The 15,507-nt window shown below is 41.4% G+C and overlaps 1 protein-coding gene across 4 annotated transcripts in view; it reads left to right on the top strand.

Annotated features, from left to right (window-relative positions):
* TAFA2 (TAFA chemokine like family member 2) overlaps nucleotides 1-15,507 on the top strand; it is a 151,779-nt gene that overhangs the window by 82,223 nt on the left and 54,049 nt on the right. For all 4 annotated transcript variants that reach the window (XM_077338676.1, XM_077338678.1, XM_077338679.1 and 1 more), the window contains one exon: nucleotides 11,229-11,335. In XM_077338676.1, coding sequence (XP_077194791.1) covers nucleotides 11,229-11,335 — 107 coding nt within the window. The remainder of the gene's footprint in view (nucleotides 1-11,228; nucleotides 11,336-15,507) is intronic.

The following is a 15,507-nucleotide window of genomic DNA, read 5'->3' as shown; positions in this document are numbered from 1 at the left end:
AGGGTGAGAACAGGGGCTTGGACAGGCCGTGCCATAAGCTTGGTGGAAGAGCTCCATCTTACAGTCCCAGTGGAACTGAGCCTAGGTCTCCTCCAGGAGCTCATTCCACCAAGTAGGGGCCAGGACTTTAAAAGACTTTTTAAAAGGCTATAGTCTGACAAATATTTAAAGTCATTCAATATAGTGGACTTAAATAATTATTACCCAGTAATAAAGGGAAGTTCTCTGAGAAATAATCCCTGATGTTGTTGAATCTCTAGTAGAGTTGTCAGCCTAAAGATAGCACCTGGAAATCTCTCACTATTGCAATTGAACTCCAGTCATCCAAATAAGTTCCCTTGGGGGAAATGGCTGCTTTGAAGAATGGGTTCTATGGCATTATACCTTGCTGAGCTTCCTGCCCTCCCCAAAACCTGCTCTCCACAGATATTTCCCAACCCAGAACTTACAACTGTATTATCTACATATTTTTGAATCTGGATTCCACTATGCTCATGTGCAGGAGCCACATTGGTTATATTTCTAGATGCGAGTCTAGAGTCAACTGCCAGATGGAGCTTGTCTGGACCTCTCTTTTACTTTTTTAACCATTATTTGATTTATATACCGCCCTCCCATATTGCTCAGAGTGGTGTACAACATCAGCCTTCTGAATCATAGATGGTACAGACCTGTGATTTTTTCTGAAGGGTAGGTCCTGAAAGGTGTTCTTGGGAGACTGCTGTCACTGACCTGTAAAAAAATTGAATCTGTAAATACTGATAGACCATTTTTTTCTATTGTGTTACATAGTTATCCATTAAATCCGCAGTCATGCAACTTTCTGACCCGCCTCCTCAGTCATGCAACTTTCTGACTTGCCTGGCTGACAATTTCATTTATCAAATGGTAGATGAACCCACAAGAGGTTCAGCCATACTGGACTTAATACTGACCAACAGGCAAGAGTTGGTGGATAAGGTGAAGGAGGTGGGGACCATAGGGGGAAGTGACCATGTCCTCATAGAATTCCTTTTGAGATGGGAGAGGCAAGTAAGCATGTAGCCAGACGCGGATGTTGGATTTTCGTAGGGCAAACTTTAATAAACTCAGAGACATGATGAGTGTCATACCATGGACTAGGATGCTGGAAGGGAAGGGAGCATGTGAAGAGCTATTGCATGCTCAATCAATGACTATCCCAGAAAGACGAAAACACTGCAGGAGCTCTAAGAAGCCTATTTGGATGAACAGAGAACTTCAAGAGGAACTAAGAAAGAAAAGGGAAATGGAGGGAAATGGAGGGAAGGACAGAGATCTAAAGAAGAGTACCTACAGTTTACTAGGCACTGTAGATCAATCATCAGAAAGGCCAAAGCTGAGAGTGAGCTAAGATTGGGCAGGGAAGCCCACTGTAACAAGAAAAGATTTTTCAGTTATGTGAGGAGCAAACGTAAAGTAAAGGAGGCAATAGGCCCACTGTTGGGTGCAGATGGACAAACTCTAACCGAGGATGCAGAGAAAGCAGAAAGGCTCAGCACCTATTTTACATCTATTTTTCCCCACAGGTCAAAGGGTTTAGGCACATCTAGAGATGGCAGTAGCCAAGAGATAGTGTCTGGGTGGACAGAGAGGTTGTCAAGAGGCATTTAGCTGCACTAGATGAGTTCAAATCCCCTGGTCCAGATGAAATGCACCCAAGAGTGCTCAAAGAACTTTCATGACAACTTGCACAAACTTTGTCCATCATCTTCGGGACCTCTTTAAGGACTGGAGATGTCCCGGAGGATTGGAAGAGAGCAAACGTTATTCCGATCTTCAAAAAAGGGAGGAAGGATGACCTGGGAAACTACAGACCAGAGTCTGACCTCTGATGTGGGGAAGATAATGGAGCAGATATTAAAGGGAGTGATCTGCAAACATCTGGAGGACAAGGTGATCCAAGGAAATCAGCATGGATTTGTCTCCAACAGGTCCTGTCCGACCAACCTGGTTTTCTTTTTTGATCAAGTAACAGGTTTGCTGGATCGTGGAAATTCGGTTGATGTCGTTTACTTGGATTTTAGTAAAGCTTTTGATAAGGTTCCCCATGATGTTCTGATGGATAAATTGAAGGACTGCAATATGGATTTTCAGATAGTTAGGCCGATAGGGAATTGGTTAGAGAACCGCATTGTTGTCAATGGTGATTCATCAGACTGGAGGGAGGTGAGTAGCGGGGCACCTCAGGGCTCGGTGCTCGGTCCGGTACTTTTTAACATATTTATTAATGATCTAGATGAGGGTGTGGAGGGACTACTCATCAAGTTTGCAAATGATACCAAATTGGGAGGACTGGCAAATACTCCAGAAGATAGAGACAGAGTTCAACGAGATCTGAACACAATGGAAAAATGGGCAAATGAGAACAAGATGCAATTTAATAAAAATAAGTGTAAAGTTCTGCATCTGGGTCAGAAAAATGAAAAGCATACCTACTGGATGGGGGATACGCTTCTAGGTAACACTGTGTGTGAACGAGACCTTGGGGTACTTGTGGATTGTAAACTAAACATGAGCAGGCAGTGTGATGCAGCGGTAAAAAAGGCAAATGCCATTTGGGTCTGTATCAACATGGGCATAACATCAAAATCACAAGATGTCATAGTCCCATTGTATACGGCACTGGTCAGACCACACCTGGAGTACTGTGTGCAGTTCTGGAGGCCTCACTTCAAGAAGGACGTAGATAAAATTGAAAGGGTACAGAGGAGAGCGACGAGGATGATCTGAGGCCAAGGGACCAAGCCCTATGAAGATAGGTTGAGGGACTTGGGAACGTTCAGCCTGGAGAAAAGGAGGTTGAGAGGGGACATGATAGCCCTCTAAGTATTTGAAAGGTTGTCATTTGGAGGCCGGCAGGATGCTGTTCCCATTGGCTGCAGAGGAAAGGACATGCAGTAATGGGTTTAAACTACAAGTACAATGATATAGGCTAGATATCAGAAAAAAAAATTAACAGTCAAAGTAGTTCAGCAGTGGAATAGGCTGCCTAAGGAGGTGGTGAGCTCCCCCTCACTGGCAGTCTTCAAGCAAAGGTTGGATACACACTTTTCTTGGATGCTTTAAGATGCTTAGGGCTGATCCTGCGTTGAGCAGGGGGTTGGACTAGATGGCCTTTATGGCCCCTTCCAATTCTATGATTCTATGAAACAATCCTGTAAAAAAAATTAACCTTAGAAAATATTACTTTGGCTTGGGATAGAAATATACCCTAAATGCAACATATATTACTTTTTTTGTGGGGGGGGGAGGGGGTTAATCCTGATACATTATTTTTATGGGTAGTAAAAAACCCTAATCTGTAAGTATTGATAGACCAGTTTTTCACTACTGCGTTACATAGGTATCCATTAAACTATATCCTAATGGACGGACGGCTGGATCTCCTCCCAAATACATTTGCCAGCTGTTTGGAAATGGTGACTGGATGGATCAGGCAGAGTTATCTGAAAGTCAACCCTTCCAAGATGGAGGTTCTGCGGCTGGGTAGAGTGGGGCAGGATCAGGAAATGCATTTCCCTTGCCTGGACAGAGTGCAACTTACATCTGCACACATGGTGAGGAGCTTGGGCATGATTTTTGATGCCTCTTTATTGACGGAGGCTTAGGTCACGAAGATAGCCAAGATGGCATTTTTTCATCTGTGCCAAGTATGGCTAGTAGTGCCCTACCTGGCCACAGAACACTTGGCCACAGTGATCCATACAATGGTCACTTCCAGATTAGACTTCTGTAACTCGCTGTACACAAGGTTTACCAGCTTCTAATCTGGGGAGCCGGATTTGATTCCCCACTCTTACACATGCAGCTAGATCACCTTGGGCTTGTTACAGCCCTGATTGTGCTGTTCTCACAGAACTTATCTCAAAGTTCCCTAAGCCTCACCCACCTCACAGGGTATCTGTTGTGGGGAGAGGAAGGGAAGGCAATTTCACTTCTTCTAAATTATGCCACCTGTTTTTCCAGCAAGTGTTTCCTATGTTTGTATTATACATTTTAAATGGTGCACTCCCCTTCTTAATGTGGATTGATTCTTGTTAAAATCCTAAGATATCCTTCTTTCTAATCTTTTTAAACCTTATTGTTTTGGTTTTGAACATAGAATTGAGATTTTCTGTGAATGCTGTCTATGCCTAACCATGCTATATATACTTTAGTCATTTCTCATCTCGGATATCTCACTTTTCATGTCTTGTTTAAAGGAGTATCTCGGCTATCTTTTGATCAGTAGATACCAGAGGTGTGAAAATGCATTTGCAGACAGCCTGGCTTTTTGTTAGCTACTTCTCTGCAAATGTAGTATACCATTGCTGCAATTTTAAAAGAGGGAGGAAGATGACACATCTACTTGTCACTTTGAGTGGCAACACAGCTGTTGATGGATAAGAGAGGGTATTACATCCTTTTCTCATACACTGTAATTGCTACCCTTTACATAAGAATTCTCAGCTATAGAGAACAAGGGTGAAGGACTGATTTTTATATAATGTTGAAGAGGTATCACAATATAGGCTATGAGATCATTGAATTATGAAATGGTGTCATCACTTATAGGGTAGCATTATTTAAATTAATGTTTATGTTAAACAATCCACAGCATTTGACTATAATTCCTGTGTGTGCTATAGACATATAAAATATATTTTCAATTATATCTTTATTGCTTAAATGCAGCTAATTTTGCCTACATGCAGAATATATCATACTGGATTAAATTTAGATTAAAGTGGAATGAAAATTGGTGGAAAGAACATTAGCAGCTTGAGATGTGCAGATAATACTACATTTCTCACAGAAAATAGTCAAGACTTGAAACACTTATTGTTGGAGTTGAAAGCAGAAAGTGCCAAAGTGGGGCTACACCTGGACATAAAAGAACACAAAGTTATGTCTGTTTGGGAATCACACATTTAAAATTGGCAATGAAGGAATTGGTCAAGATTTGCTGTTCTTTAACTCCCATCATCAACCAAAAGGGAGATTGCAACCAAGAAATCAAGAGATTAAGACTAGGAAGGGCTGCCGTGAAGGAACTAGAAAAGATCCTAAAGTGTGAGAATGTTATTGACAGCCAAGATCAGTATACCCCTTATTAAGTATGGGCGTGAAAGTTGGACAACGAGGAAAGCTGGCAGGAAGAAAGTAGATTCATTTGAAATGTTGTGTTGTAGGAGAGTTTTTTGAATACAGTGGACTACCAAAAAGACGAGTTGCATCTAAATCTAATTAAGCCTAGAAGGTAAAATGACCAAACTGAGACCATTGTACTTTGGTCACATTATGAGAAGACAGGAAAAGGCAGCAGGAAAAAGAAGGTGAGCTATCTGATGAAGAGGAGCCTGTGGTGACAACGATGCGGACTCATCCCAAAGGTGCTATGTATCCTGGAAATAGCAGTGAATCCTAAAGAGGTGGATGCACCAGACCCAAGCAAACCAGTAGCCTCAGATAATGATTTTCCTAAAGTGGGGTCCTTGCCACTAGAGGTTCCTTTTCTAGCTGTTTTAGATAAAGTGGTCTGTCTGAATGGGATTCATTATCTCCAAATTTTATAGTTTGGTGCCAGAGGAAGTGGAATAATTTAAACCATATTTGGCGGATAATCCTGTAGCCAGTCTGAGATCTAACAGTTTTGCCTGCAGAGGCAGATGGCCTACCCAGGAACCCTTGTGAACAGGCCCTAAGAAAAAGAAACCTTTGAGGCTTCCTCAACATCCCTTAGAGCAGTGGTTCTCAACCACTCTGAGTTGGCGACCCTAATTGCAGCAGCGGCAACGTGTGCATGTGCAGCATGTGCATGTGAGCGTTAGAATTATATTTTTATTGTGCACAATGTTTTTAAAAAATTAGGAATTAAAAACATATATACAGCCCATAGGCTATTGCAAGCCAGTATGCTATTCACAATGTGAGCCAATGGGCCAATCCATTTCGGCCCTTATAGGGCCTTCTTGAAAGGTCTGGTTTTAACACACACCACTTCTCAACATTTATTTATTTATTTGATCAATTTATTTCCCGCCGCTCCCTGAGGGCTCACAGTGGGTTACAATACATTAAAACCCTGATAAAAGCCATAACAATAAAACAGCCTCTACATAAAACTGTCAAAAAGACGCGGCGGAATTTAATCGTCCCAATTTAATCGACCCCTAATACCATCTTTGGGGGGAGGGAAAAAGAGAGAGGAAGAGAAAGGGCGCTGATGGAATTTGCCACCTCCGCTTCTGTGAGGGGGGGGGATGCTGATCTACCTGGTCGCCCGGCCTCGCCCATAGACCGTGGAAGAGCTCCATTTTGCAGGCCTTGCGGGAAGTCAATAGCTCCCGTAGGGCCCGCAGCTCCTCCGGGAGCTCGGGGCCACAACAGCAGCCAATATGTACAGCAGGCAATAAAAGCTCCAAGGTAAGAGCTGTAAAGTATCAGGGTCACTTAATGAAAGAAGATGACTAGTTTTCAGTCATTAGCTGTCTTCCAATGGTTGCCCAACATTTTCAATGGTGTGTTTCCTTATTAGTGCATGTACTACAATGAGTGAAGTCAGAATTTTTCTTTCTACCTCCCAACAAATTACTTCAGGTTCCAAGAAATTGGTGTCCCTACAAGCATCTCTCCTTCACAGCTATTCAACATCTTGTAGATATAGGGGCAATAGAACTTTTCTCAAAAATTGTTGGCAGTTTATTCAATCTTCTTTATAGTCCCCAAGAAGAATGGGGATGTGAGAGCAATCCTAGCTATCAAGTGGCTCAAAAGGAGAATAAAGAAATTTAGGATAAAAAAACCTCAAGTCCATCATATCATCCATTCAGGAGGGAGACTTCTCTACTGTAGTAGATCTCTCAGAGGTTTATATGAATATTCCAATCTTGGAATCTCATTGGAGGTTCCTAATTCATATGAAGTTCTTCATTTTCAGTACCATGTTCTCCCATTTGGCCTCAAAGAGTGTTAATCAAAGCCTGGTCTGATTGTGTACCAAGGAAGTGTCTATATTCCCATTACTGAATGACATTTTGATCAGGTCCTGAGCTCTTCAGCAGAGGAAGTGTCAGGTACAGAAGACTATTTCATGTCTCCAGAGTTATGGGTTCATCATCAACTGAGAGAGAAGCAATCTATCACCAGCTTAAAGTGTCCTACATCTGGGCATGATCCTCACCCCAATGTTAAATATGCACCCTCTTGCCCAGCTGGTCTGGAGTTTTGGGCTTGGTTGCCAACCCTACTCTATTTCCTGATGAGAGGTTGACCAGATGCCACTCCAGATTCCTTGGCCAAGAGCTTGGCGACTGTGATGGAGTGAATTCAGCATAGTTTCTGGAAGCTCAACCCCTCACAAATGGAGGGCCTGTGGCTGCAGAGGAAGGTGTCAAATGAAGAAATGCACCTCCAAAGGCGGTACTGAATGCAACTGACAGTTAGATAGAGAGCCAGAAATCTGGGGGTGATCTTTGATGCCTCCCTTTCCAAGGAGGCTCAAGTCACAAAGGTAGAACAGTTGGCGCTCCTCCATCTTTGCCAAGCTAAGCTACTATGGCCCTATCTGGCCTCAGAACACTTAGCCACAGTGATCCACGCAACAGTCAGCTCGAGGCTAGACTACTGTAACTCATTCTACACAGGCCTTTTCTTGTCTTTGATTCAGAAACTACAGTTGGTTCAAAGTGCATCAACCTGAGTCCTTACCAGGACTCCTTGGAGAGTCCACATCCAACCAGTCCTCTGCCAGCTACATTGGCTTCCAGTGGAATCACAAATCAGAATCAAGTTGTTTGTTTTTACCTTAAAGGCCATAAGAGGTCTGGGCCCAGCCTATCTAAGGGACCATCTCTCTGAATACACTTCCTGAAGAAGGCTATGCTCAGCAAATGCCAACTACCTGATGGTTCCTGGCCCCAAGATGGTACACCTGGCCTTCATCAGGGCCAGGGTCTTCTTGGCCCTGCAACCCTCCTGGAGGAATTGGCTCCCAGAAGGAGTTAGGGCCCCATCAGAGTTCTGCAAAGGCTGCAAGATGGAGCTCTTCTGCCAGGCATTTGCTTGAGGCCAGAGTAGCAGATAACATTTTCCTGCCCCCCTTCTTCCCTCTCCTAATGTAATTAGGGAGGTGCTCTGAAGCTGATGATATCCAGTTCAGGCTGCTGTAAATCTACATATTTAAATTATTAAATTGCTATTTTAAGTGTTAATTTTACTTTTTGATAATAATGTTATTGTTCAATGCTGATCATGTTGTTCATTGTCCCGAGTCCTGAGAGGGGTGGTATAGATAACCAGTTTTGGTGTAGTGGTTAGGAGCATGGACTTCTAATCTGGGTTTGATTCCCCGCTCCCCCACATGCAACCAGCTGGGTGACCTTGGGTTTGCCACAGCACTGATAAAGCTGTTCTGACCGAGCAGTAATGTCAGGGCTCTCTCAGACTCACCCATCTCACAGGGTGTCTGTTGTGGGGAGAGGAAAGGGAAGGCGATTGTAAGCTGCTTTGAGACTCCTTCTGGTAGAGAAATAACAACATATAAGAACCAACTCTTTTTCTTTTTCTGTAAAATCAAATAAATGAATAATGACCAAATGTGCTCTTGTATGCCTTTCCTCCACTTCAACTAATTCAAAGGGTGATTCAGAGAAACAGATCTAAAAGCAGTAGTGGTAATGATGGCTTCATTCTGGCTGAGGAGGTTCCTGGTTCTACGGGTTTTAAGGCCTGACATCCTCCAGTCAGGGTGGATCTTCTTCAACAGGAATACGAAGGAAGAAATTGATCAAAAAGTGAAATCAAACTGGTCAAAGTGTAACTCTTTCTTCACGTTTTATTGGCTGTATCTCTTACAGTCCAACCTATCAGTAATCAGAGTGGGGTGCTAGGTATTTTTTATCCCATTTTCTTGATCTTCATCACTGTTTGCATTCTCAATTTCAAATAAGTCAGTGTTATAATTAATATCCATATTACAATAATGTGCAGAAATGTTCAGACCGATAAATCAACTTATGTTGATTTAAAGTTGAAGGCAGTCTGGTTTCATCAGTGGTTGCTGGTCAGATCCCTCAGACTGCCTTTTTCCTATTGGTGGAATATCCCCCACCTGGAGCCAATAACCTCCTGCTATAAGAAATTAGTTGTATCCACCACAGCTTGCATTTAGCGTTACTCTGGCATAAGGCTTTTTTTCTGTGCGGAATGGCCCCAAGTATGGCCCAAATAAATGAGAACAGTCTTTTCCCATTCCCCCCAGCTTTGATATCTCCTTTCTTCCTTCCAAATGCAAATGAATCCTTTCCTCCATTATTTTGCTTTTTAAAATACTTTATTTTATATTTTGATTTGATTTAATCTAGCAATAAGAGAGAGATTATAAAGCGCCACCAGTTCATATGTGGAGTCCCACAGGGAGAGGTCCTCTCTCCAATCCTATTTAACATATTCATGTGACCTCTTGCTCATCTGGTGCAGAAGTTTGGGCTGCGATGTCATCAATATTCAGATGATCCCCTGCTCTTCCTGGCCACCCTGATTCTCCCACAGAAGCCTTAGCCATATGTCTGGAAGCAGTGATGAGATGGTTCAAGAAGAGTTGTCTGAAGCTCAGCCCTTCAAAGACAGAGGCCCTGTGCCTGGACAGGAAGGGTCCAAGCAAGTAAATACATCTTCCCAACCTGGATGGGATGCGGCTATCAACAGCTCACTCCACCAGGAACCTGGGTTTGATCCTCGATGCCTCCCTTTCTATGGAGGCACAAGTCACAAGAGTAGTGCGGCTGGCTTTCTACCATATACGCCAAGCCAAAGTACTAGTGCCCTACATGACCTCGGATCTCCTGGCTACAGTGATCCATGTGATGGTCACCTCTAGACTAGAGTTCTGCAACTAGCTCTATGCAGGCCTACCCTTAGCCTTGGTCCAGAAACTTTAACTGGTCCAGAATGCTGCAGCCAGGATCCTCATGGGAACACTATGGAGGTCCCACATCCATCCTGTTCTCCAACAACTGCACTAGCTCCCAGTTGAATTCTTGATCAGATTAAAGGTTTTCCTTATCACCTTCAAGGCCATATGCAGTTTGGGCCCAATGTTCTTAAGAGACCATCTCACTGCCTACACCTCCCAAAGAGCCCTGTGCTCCGCCACTTCCAGAGAACCCCTATCCATATACTGAACCCTGCACTAGCCTACCCATGGAGTCACTGTTGCATAGTTAGCAAGTTAATTTGATGTTATACAGACTGTTATCACAAATTAAAACCACTGTCACTATTGTCTATCCAAATTTATGAATTATGCTGTTGTTCTTCTTTGTTATGTACTTCTTTGTTATATGTAAACCACCCTGAGCCTGAAGGAAGGGCACCATAGTAATATAATAAATAAATAAATCTCCACAATATTATGCTTTCTTATTCCTCAGTACAGTATGTAATTTCCAAAATAATAATGCTACGTATCTCATTATCGTTATTGTATCTTGAATTTGGATCTGACTATTGATACTGTGCATTCTCCTTGTATTGTTTGGATCCAACACATTGACAAATGGTTAGACTTAAAAAAAAAAACCTCACATAGTTCTAGTTATGATCACAGATAGATTGACTCAGTGGTTTTTTCACTCTTCATTTAAACAATTTGCTGCCAAGCATTGTGCAATTATGACAACTCTGTGTGTGTGTGAGTGTGTAAGAAAAGGACCCCTATTGGAGTGTGTGAGAACATGCATGTGTGAAATAATGCTGATGTCACTGCACCTCACTGATTTCACTGCGTTTCCACAGCAAAACCCAACGCCACCACAATTATACTCTTGTTTTACTGGTATGGCCTCTAAATGTAACTGTTATATTTGTACCAGCTAACAATGTTTGAGAGCAGTGTCTTGGTAGCTTTAAAAGGATATTCACTTCCTTTCCTGTTAAGAAGTTATTGACTCAACATGTAGCACATCTAAAATCAATGCAGCAGCATTTTCTTATGAGCAAAAAAAACAGCCTAAGCAAATGATATGAATTTTATCTGATTCCCCACTAAGACCAATGGGCACACCACATGATCCCTCACTGAATAACTAATCGGAGGATCTCAGTTCCAGGGACGACTGCCTGTTATCTTCGAAATGCAGTTTAAATGCTTTTGCAAAGTTGAGGGAGGGGAATAAAGAAATAATTTATGGATAGCTTTCATTTTGTGTATTTTATTTCTTTTCTAGGATGAATAAAAGATACTTACAGAAAACAACAAAAGGAAAACTGCTAATAATTATATTTGTTGTAACATTGTGGGGGAAAATAGCATCTGGGGCAAACCATCACAAAGGTAAGAAGTAGTATTACTTTGCACTGTATGGTACTGATATGAAATTTATACACAAGTGCTTTAAGACAAGGCTTATCCATCTTTCAACAATTATGTAATATTTGTTGAATTCTCATGGTCAATGAAGAAATGAATATTGGCAAAAATTATAAGTTGTTATTTCATTTTTATATGATTACTGCTGAAGAAACCTTACCACCTACATGGCTTAATGAATTTCTGATTTTCCACTATATTTTCTGTTTTGTTATCTGGAGATGGCAAACTTGAAAAATTGAATAAGCATATAATAAAGTTCCTTCTTTCATGAAAACTGATTTGATCAAACAGCACATGGAAATTCTACAGATGAGTTCATGGAATTAACCTCATAAAAATAATCTTCAGGACCATGTGTGGTGCTGTTGCATTCCAATTATGGTATGTATCTGAACTGTATAGTCTTGGCTGTTTCCCCAGTAAAAGAAAGGCCTTTCTTCTCCTCTAAATTCTACAGAAACAGCTCTTCTCCCTTGATGGTAATCTGTCACTATAAGAATTATGTTTAAAGTCAGAAAGTTTCTAGCAGCTCAGAAAAAAGCTCTCTTTGTTCTACTTTTATGGCCAACAACCCTGCTCCTGAGAATAGCATCCCTTCATTTATATATAAACAAGTGACAGCTTTCTGGTATGACTCTAATCAAGACTATTGTATAATGCTAGCTGTAGATTTTGCTGTTCAAAGTAGTTTAGTCCTCGTTTTGTCATAGTGTACCATTTCAGATTCTGTCAAATTTTGATTGCATAAACTACAACAGTTTAAATAACACTGCAAATTAAATATGAATTATATATGATGTTGCAGATAATGGAGAAAGTGAGAAAGATCTTTGAAGAGTTAACTATTGTACCTCTGTGATTTAAATTATGTTTCATAATGTTAGTATGGAGATGCCAAAAGCAGAACATGACTTTAGGCCTCTAGAAAACTCCCTTTAGAAAAATTTCATATACAAAGTATTTTTCTAATGATTTAATTCATGTTTGATATGTATCTTCAGCCCCATCAGGCAAGATCTGAGTACAAATAAAGCAGAACTTCCACATTTTGATCTGATCTAGATGCTTCCTTTTGAAATGCAGTTAGACTCTTCCACTGATTCACACATTGGCCGTGATCCAGAAAGCCATAAATAATCTTTTGGAAGGTGCTTTGAATGCTGCCTTCTATAGATGATGCCCTTATGTTTTATGTATCATTTTGATTATAAATATGGCTGCCATGGACTGCATGAATTTGTGTCACAAGTTACACACAAGATTACTGAGGTTTGTAAAACCTATTCTACAACTGTTGTTTTAACTAAAGAATGATTTGCAGCAATTTTCTAGGTGAAGTTTTTAAAATCTCTCTAATGTCATATACATAAAAGCCTCGTTTTTTGTGTATCAGGAAGTATCTGTTTATTTGAAACGTATAAACCCCTATGTGCTCAAAGTATTCATATGTTTTTTGAGCTACAGTTGCAAGATCAGTAGAAGTTGGCAGTCTGGGATAACCTATGTCCCTATATTTATTTATTTGTTTGTTTGTTTATTAGATTTCTTACCCACTGCTCCCACGAGGCTCACGGCGGGTTACAATATGTGCTTAAAAACCCCATAAAACCACCCCTTAAAAGCACAGTACAATACAATAGACAGTAAAAATAAAACCAAAACACTAAAACATGAGCAACAACAGTGGCGACTTAACCCCATTCTCCCTCCCAGGGGAGGCAAAAAAGGAGAGTCGATAGTACCCAGCTGCCAATTAGGTGTTCCAGGAGGGGGAACATCAGTGATTGTCTGTTAGCTGCCAGCTTTAAGGATGTCTGCCTGGTAACTACCATAGCACATTCTTTAGTAGTTCATTAAATGAGTTTGCAGAGATGAAATTATTATTATGTATTGTTGAAAGCTTCATGTATTATGTAAGTAACTCCATCCCCTGTTTATGTATCATTTTGCTATAAATATCTCTAAATAACTTTTATCTTGTACCCCAAATCCACAAACCTGGCAACCCAGAATGCCCCCAAGCATAGGCATTATCACTATTGGGGCATCTGGATATATGGACTCTAAGACCCCATGCCATCAGTGCTCCTTGTTATGTTTGTGATACCACAGACTTTCTGAGGAGAATAAAATGTTTAAACAACCATCCAGAGGAAACAATTTTAGCCACCTGTATACCAACATTCCACACAAAGATGGATTACAAGCCATAAGGAATATGATTTCTGACAACAAGACAGCACACTTTACCACCTAATGATGACATTTTGTCCTTCCTCCAACCAACAATTTATTTCTTCAGATTAATGGTACAGACATGGGCGCATGCAAGGCCCCATCATATGCTAGCATTTTTATGGCTAACTTAGAATCATAGAGTTGGAAGGGGCCATACAGGCCATCTAGTCCAACCCCCTGCTCAACGCAGGATCAGCCCTAAGCATCCTAAAGCATCCAAGAAAAGTGTGTATCCAACCTTTGCTTGAAGACTTGAACTTAGAGCAATGCTTCCTAAACTCCCACACACATACCTCTCTCATTGTGCCAATAAAGGTTTCTGAGTTCTGTTCAACATCTGTTATACCTGTGTTTCAATGAGTACATCTTTATTGTTTGGGCACATGATTTAAAAATTCTGGAAATATTCTACCTGCTATGCCTTCTCTGGGGGTTCCCAATTCTCTGTGGGTTGAAGGGAAGTCAGACTCTGGGTCTGGCATAGGATCCGTCAAGTGTTTACTATGGTCAGCAGAGACAGGGACCAATCCTTGGGGAAGGACTTGCCCATGGAACATAGGGCTGAGGACCAGGGCAGGGTTGAAGAGTTCCCTTGTCCAAGTTGAGTGCCAGTCCTAACCCTAACCAACTCAGACAGTTTGCTGGAGCAGTGCGAACAGGCTAAGTAAATGGATATGACAGCTTACTGGTGAAGCACAAGGTTAGTCGTATGTACTCAAGTTAGGGAATGTGGAACAAATGCGGCCTTATCAGGGGAGGACTAAGGCCATCTGTATCCACTTCAGCCCAGGTGCAGGGAGTCCACTGGTGACAGAGCAGTAGGCTGCTGCTTGACCTGCTAGATAGCTGCTTGATACCCAACATCTGAAATCTGATAACCTCACCTGTGTTCCTACTCCTTTTCTGGTTCTCCCAGTCCCACCCCTACCACCTTTCTGCTGAATGGCTTCCATGGTTAAAGACCCCAGGCTGGTCCTTGGCATTTCTTTTGGCACCCACCTAATTATGGACTGATCTTCTGGTAATTTGACTCTTTGATATGCTAACGGACTGTGTTCTGGCAAGCAATTTGGGCTCAGTGTCAGGCTGAGGATGTTGGTGATTGTATTCTAAGTGCAGCTGCCCTTGTGGGGCAGCATACTACCATTCAGTGACTTTCACTTCACCATCAACCTGACAGTGAACCAGTCTATGCAAAAAATACATTTTCCAAGCACTATCATAAAAATACACAATGAATGCATAGACACCACCTTGTACCGGAAGCCTACTAACCAACAAAATATCTTCATACTTCCAACTACCATTGCATAAACTCTATCCATTGCATAACAATCCATTGCATAAACTCTGTGCTACAGCCACATCTGCTCCAATCCTACAGATAGAGATTCTCACCTGAGGTATCTACAAAAAACCTTGTTGAAACTAAAGTGCCTACCTTTACATAGGGCAAACAGGTTATACCCTCTGCCTTAAAAATAATGGACACAAATCTGACATAAAAATCATGACTGAGAACACTTCAGTCTTCTAGGACATTCGATATATGATCTCAAAGAATCTGTTTTATTACAAAGGAACTTTAAGAACAGACTAAAGGGAAATTGCTAAGTTGCAAGTTATTACAACATTCAAAACAATGGAGTCCTCGGGACTCAACAGGGATATTGGTTTCTTATCTCACTACATATGGTAATCTCACAGCCCTTATATCTGCATTCCTAACAACTTCCCAGATGTGCCATACTTTCTCTTCATTTTATTTTAATTATATAATAATATATAATTGAATAATAGATTGTAATGTAATGAATAATACAATGTAATTTGGAGTGGGAGACTAGAATGTATGCTGGGGGGGGGGAGACAGATGGAACATAGTGACAGGGTTA

Source organism: Paroedura picta, chromosome 5, assembly GCF_049243985.1.
Source record: "Paroedura picta isolate Pp20150507F chromosome 5, Ppicta_v3.0, whole genome shotgun sequence".
Classification (NCBI taxonomy): Eukaryota; Metazoa; Chordata; class Lepidosauria; order Squamata; family Gekkonidae; genus Paroedura; species Paroedura picta.
Note: the sequence above shows the minus strand (reverse complement) of the source record. Positions and strands in the feature narration are given on the sequence as shown.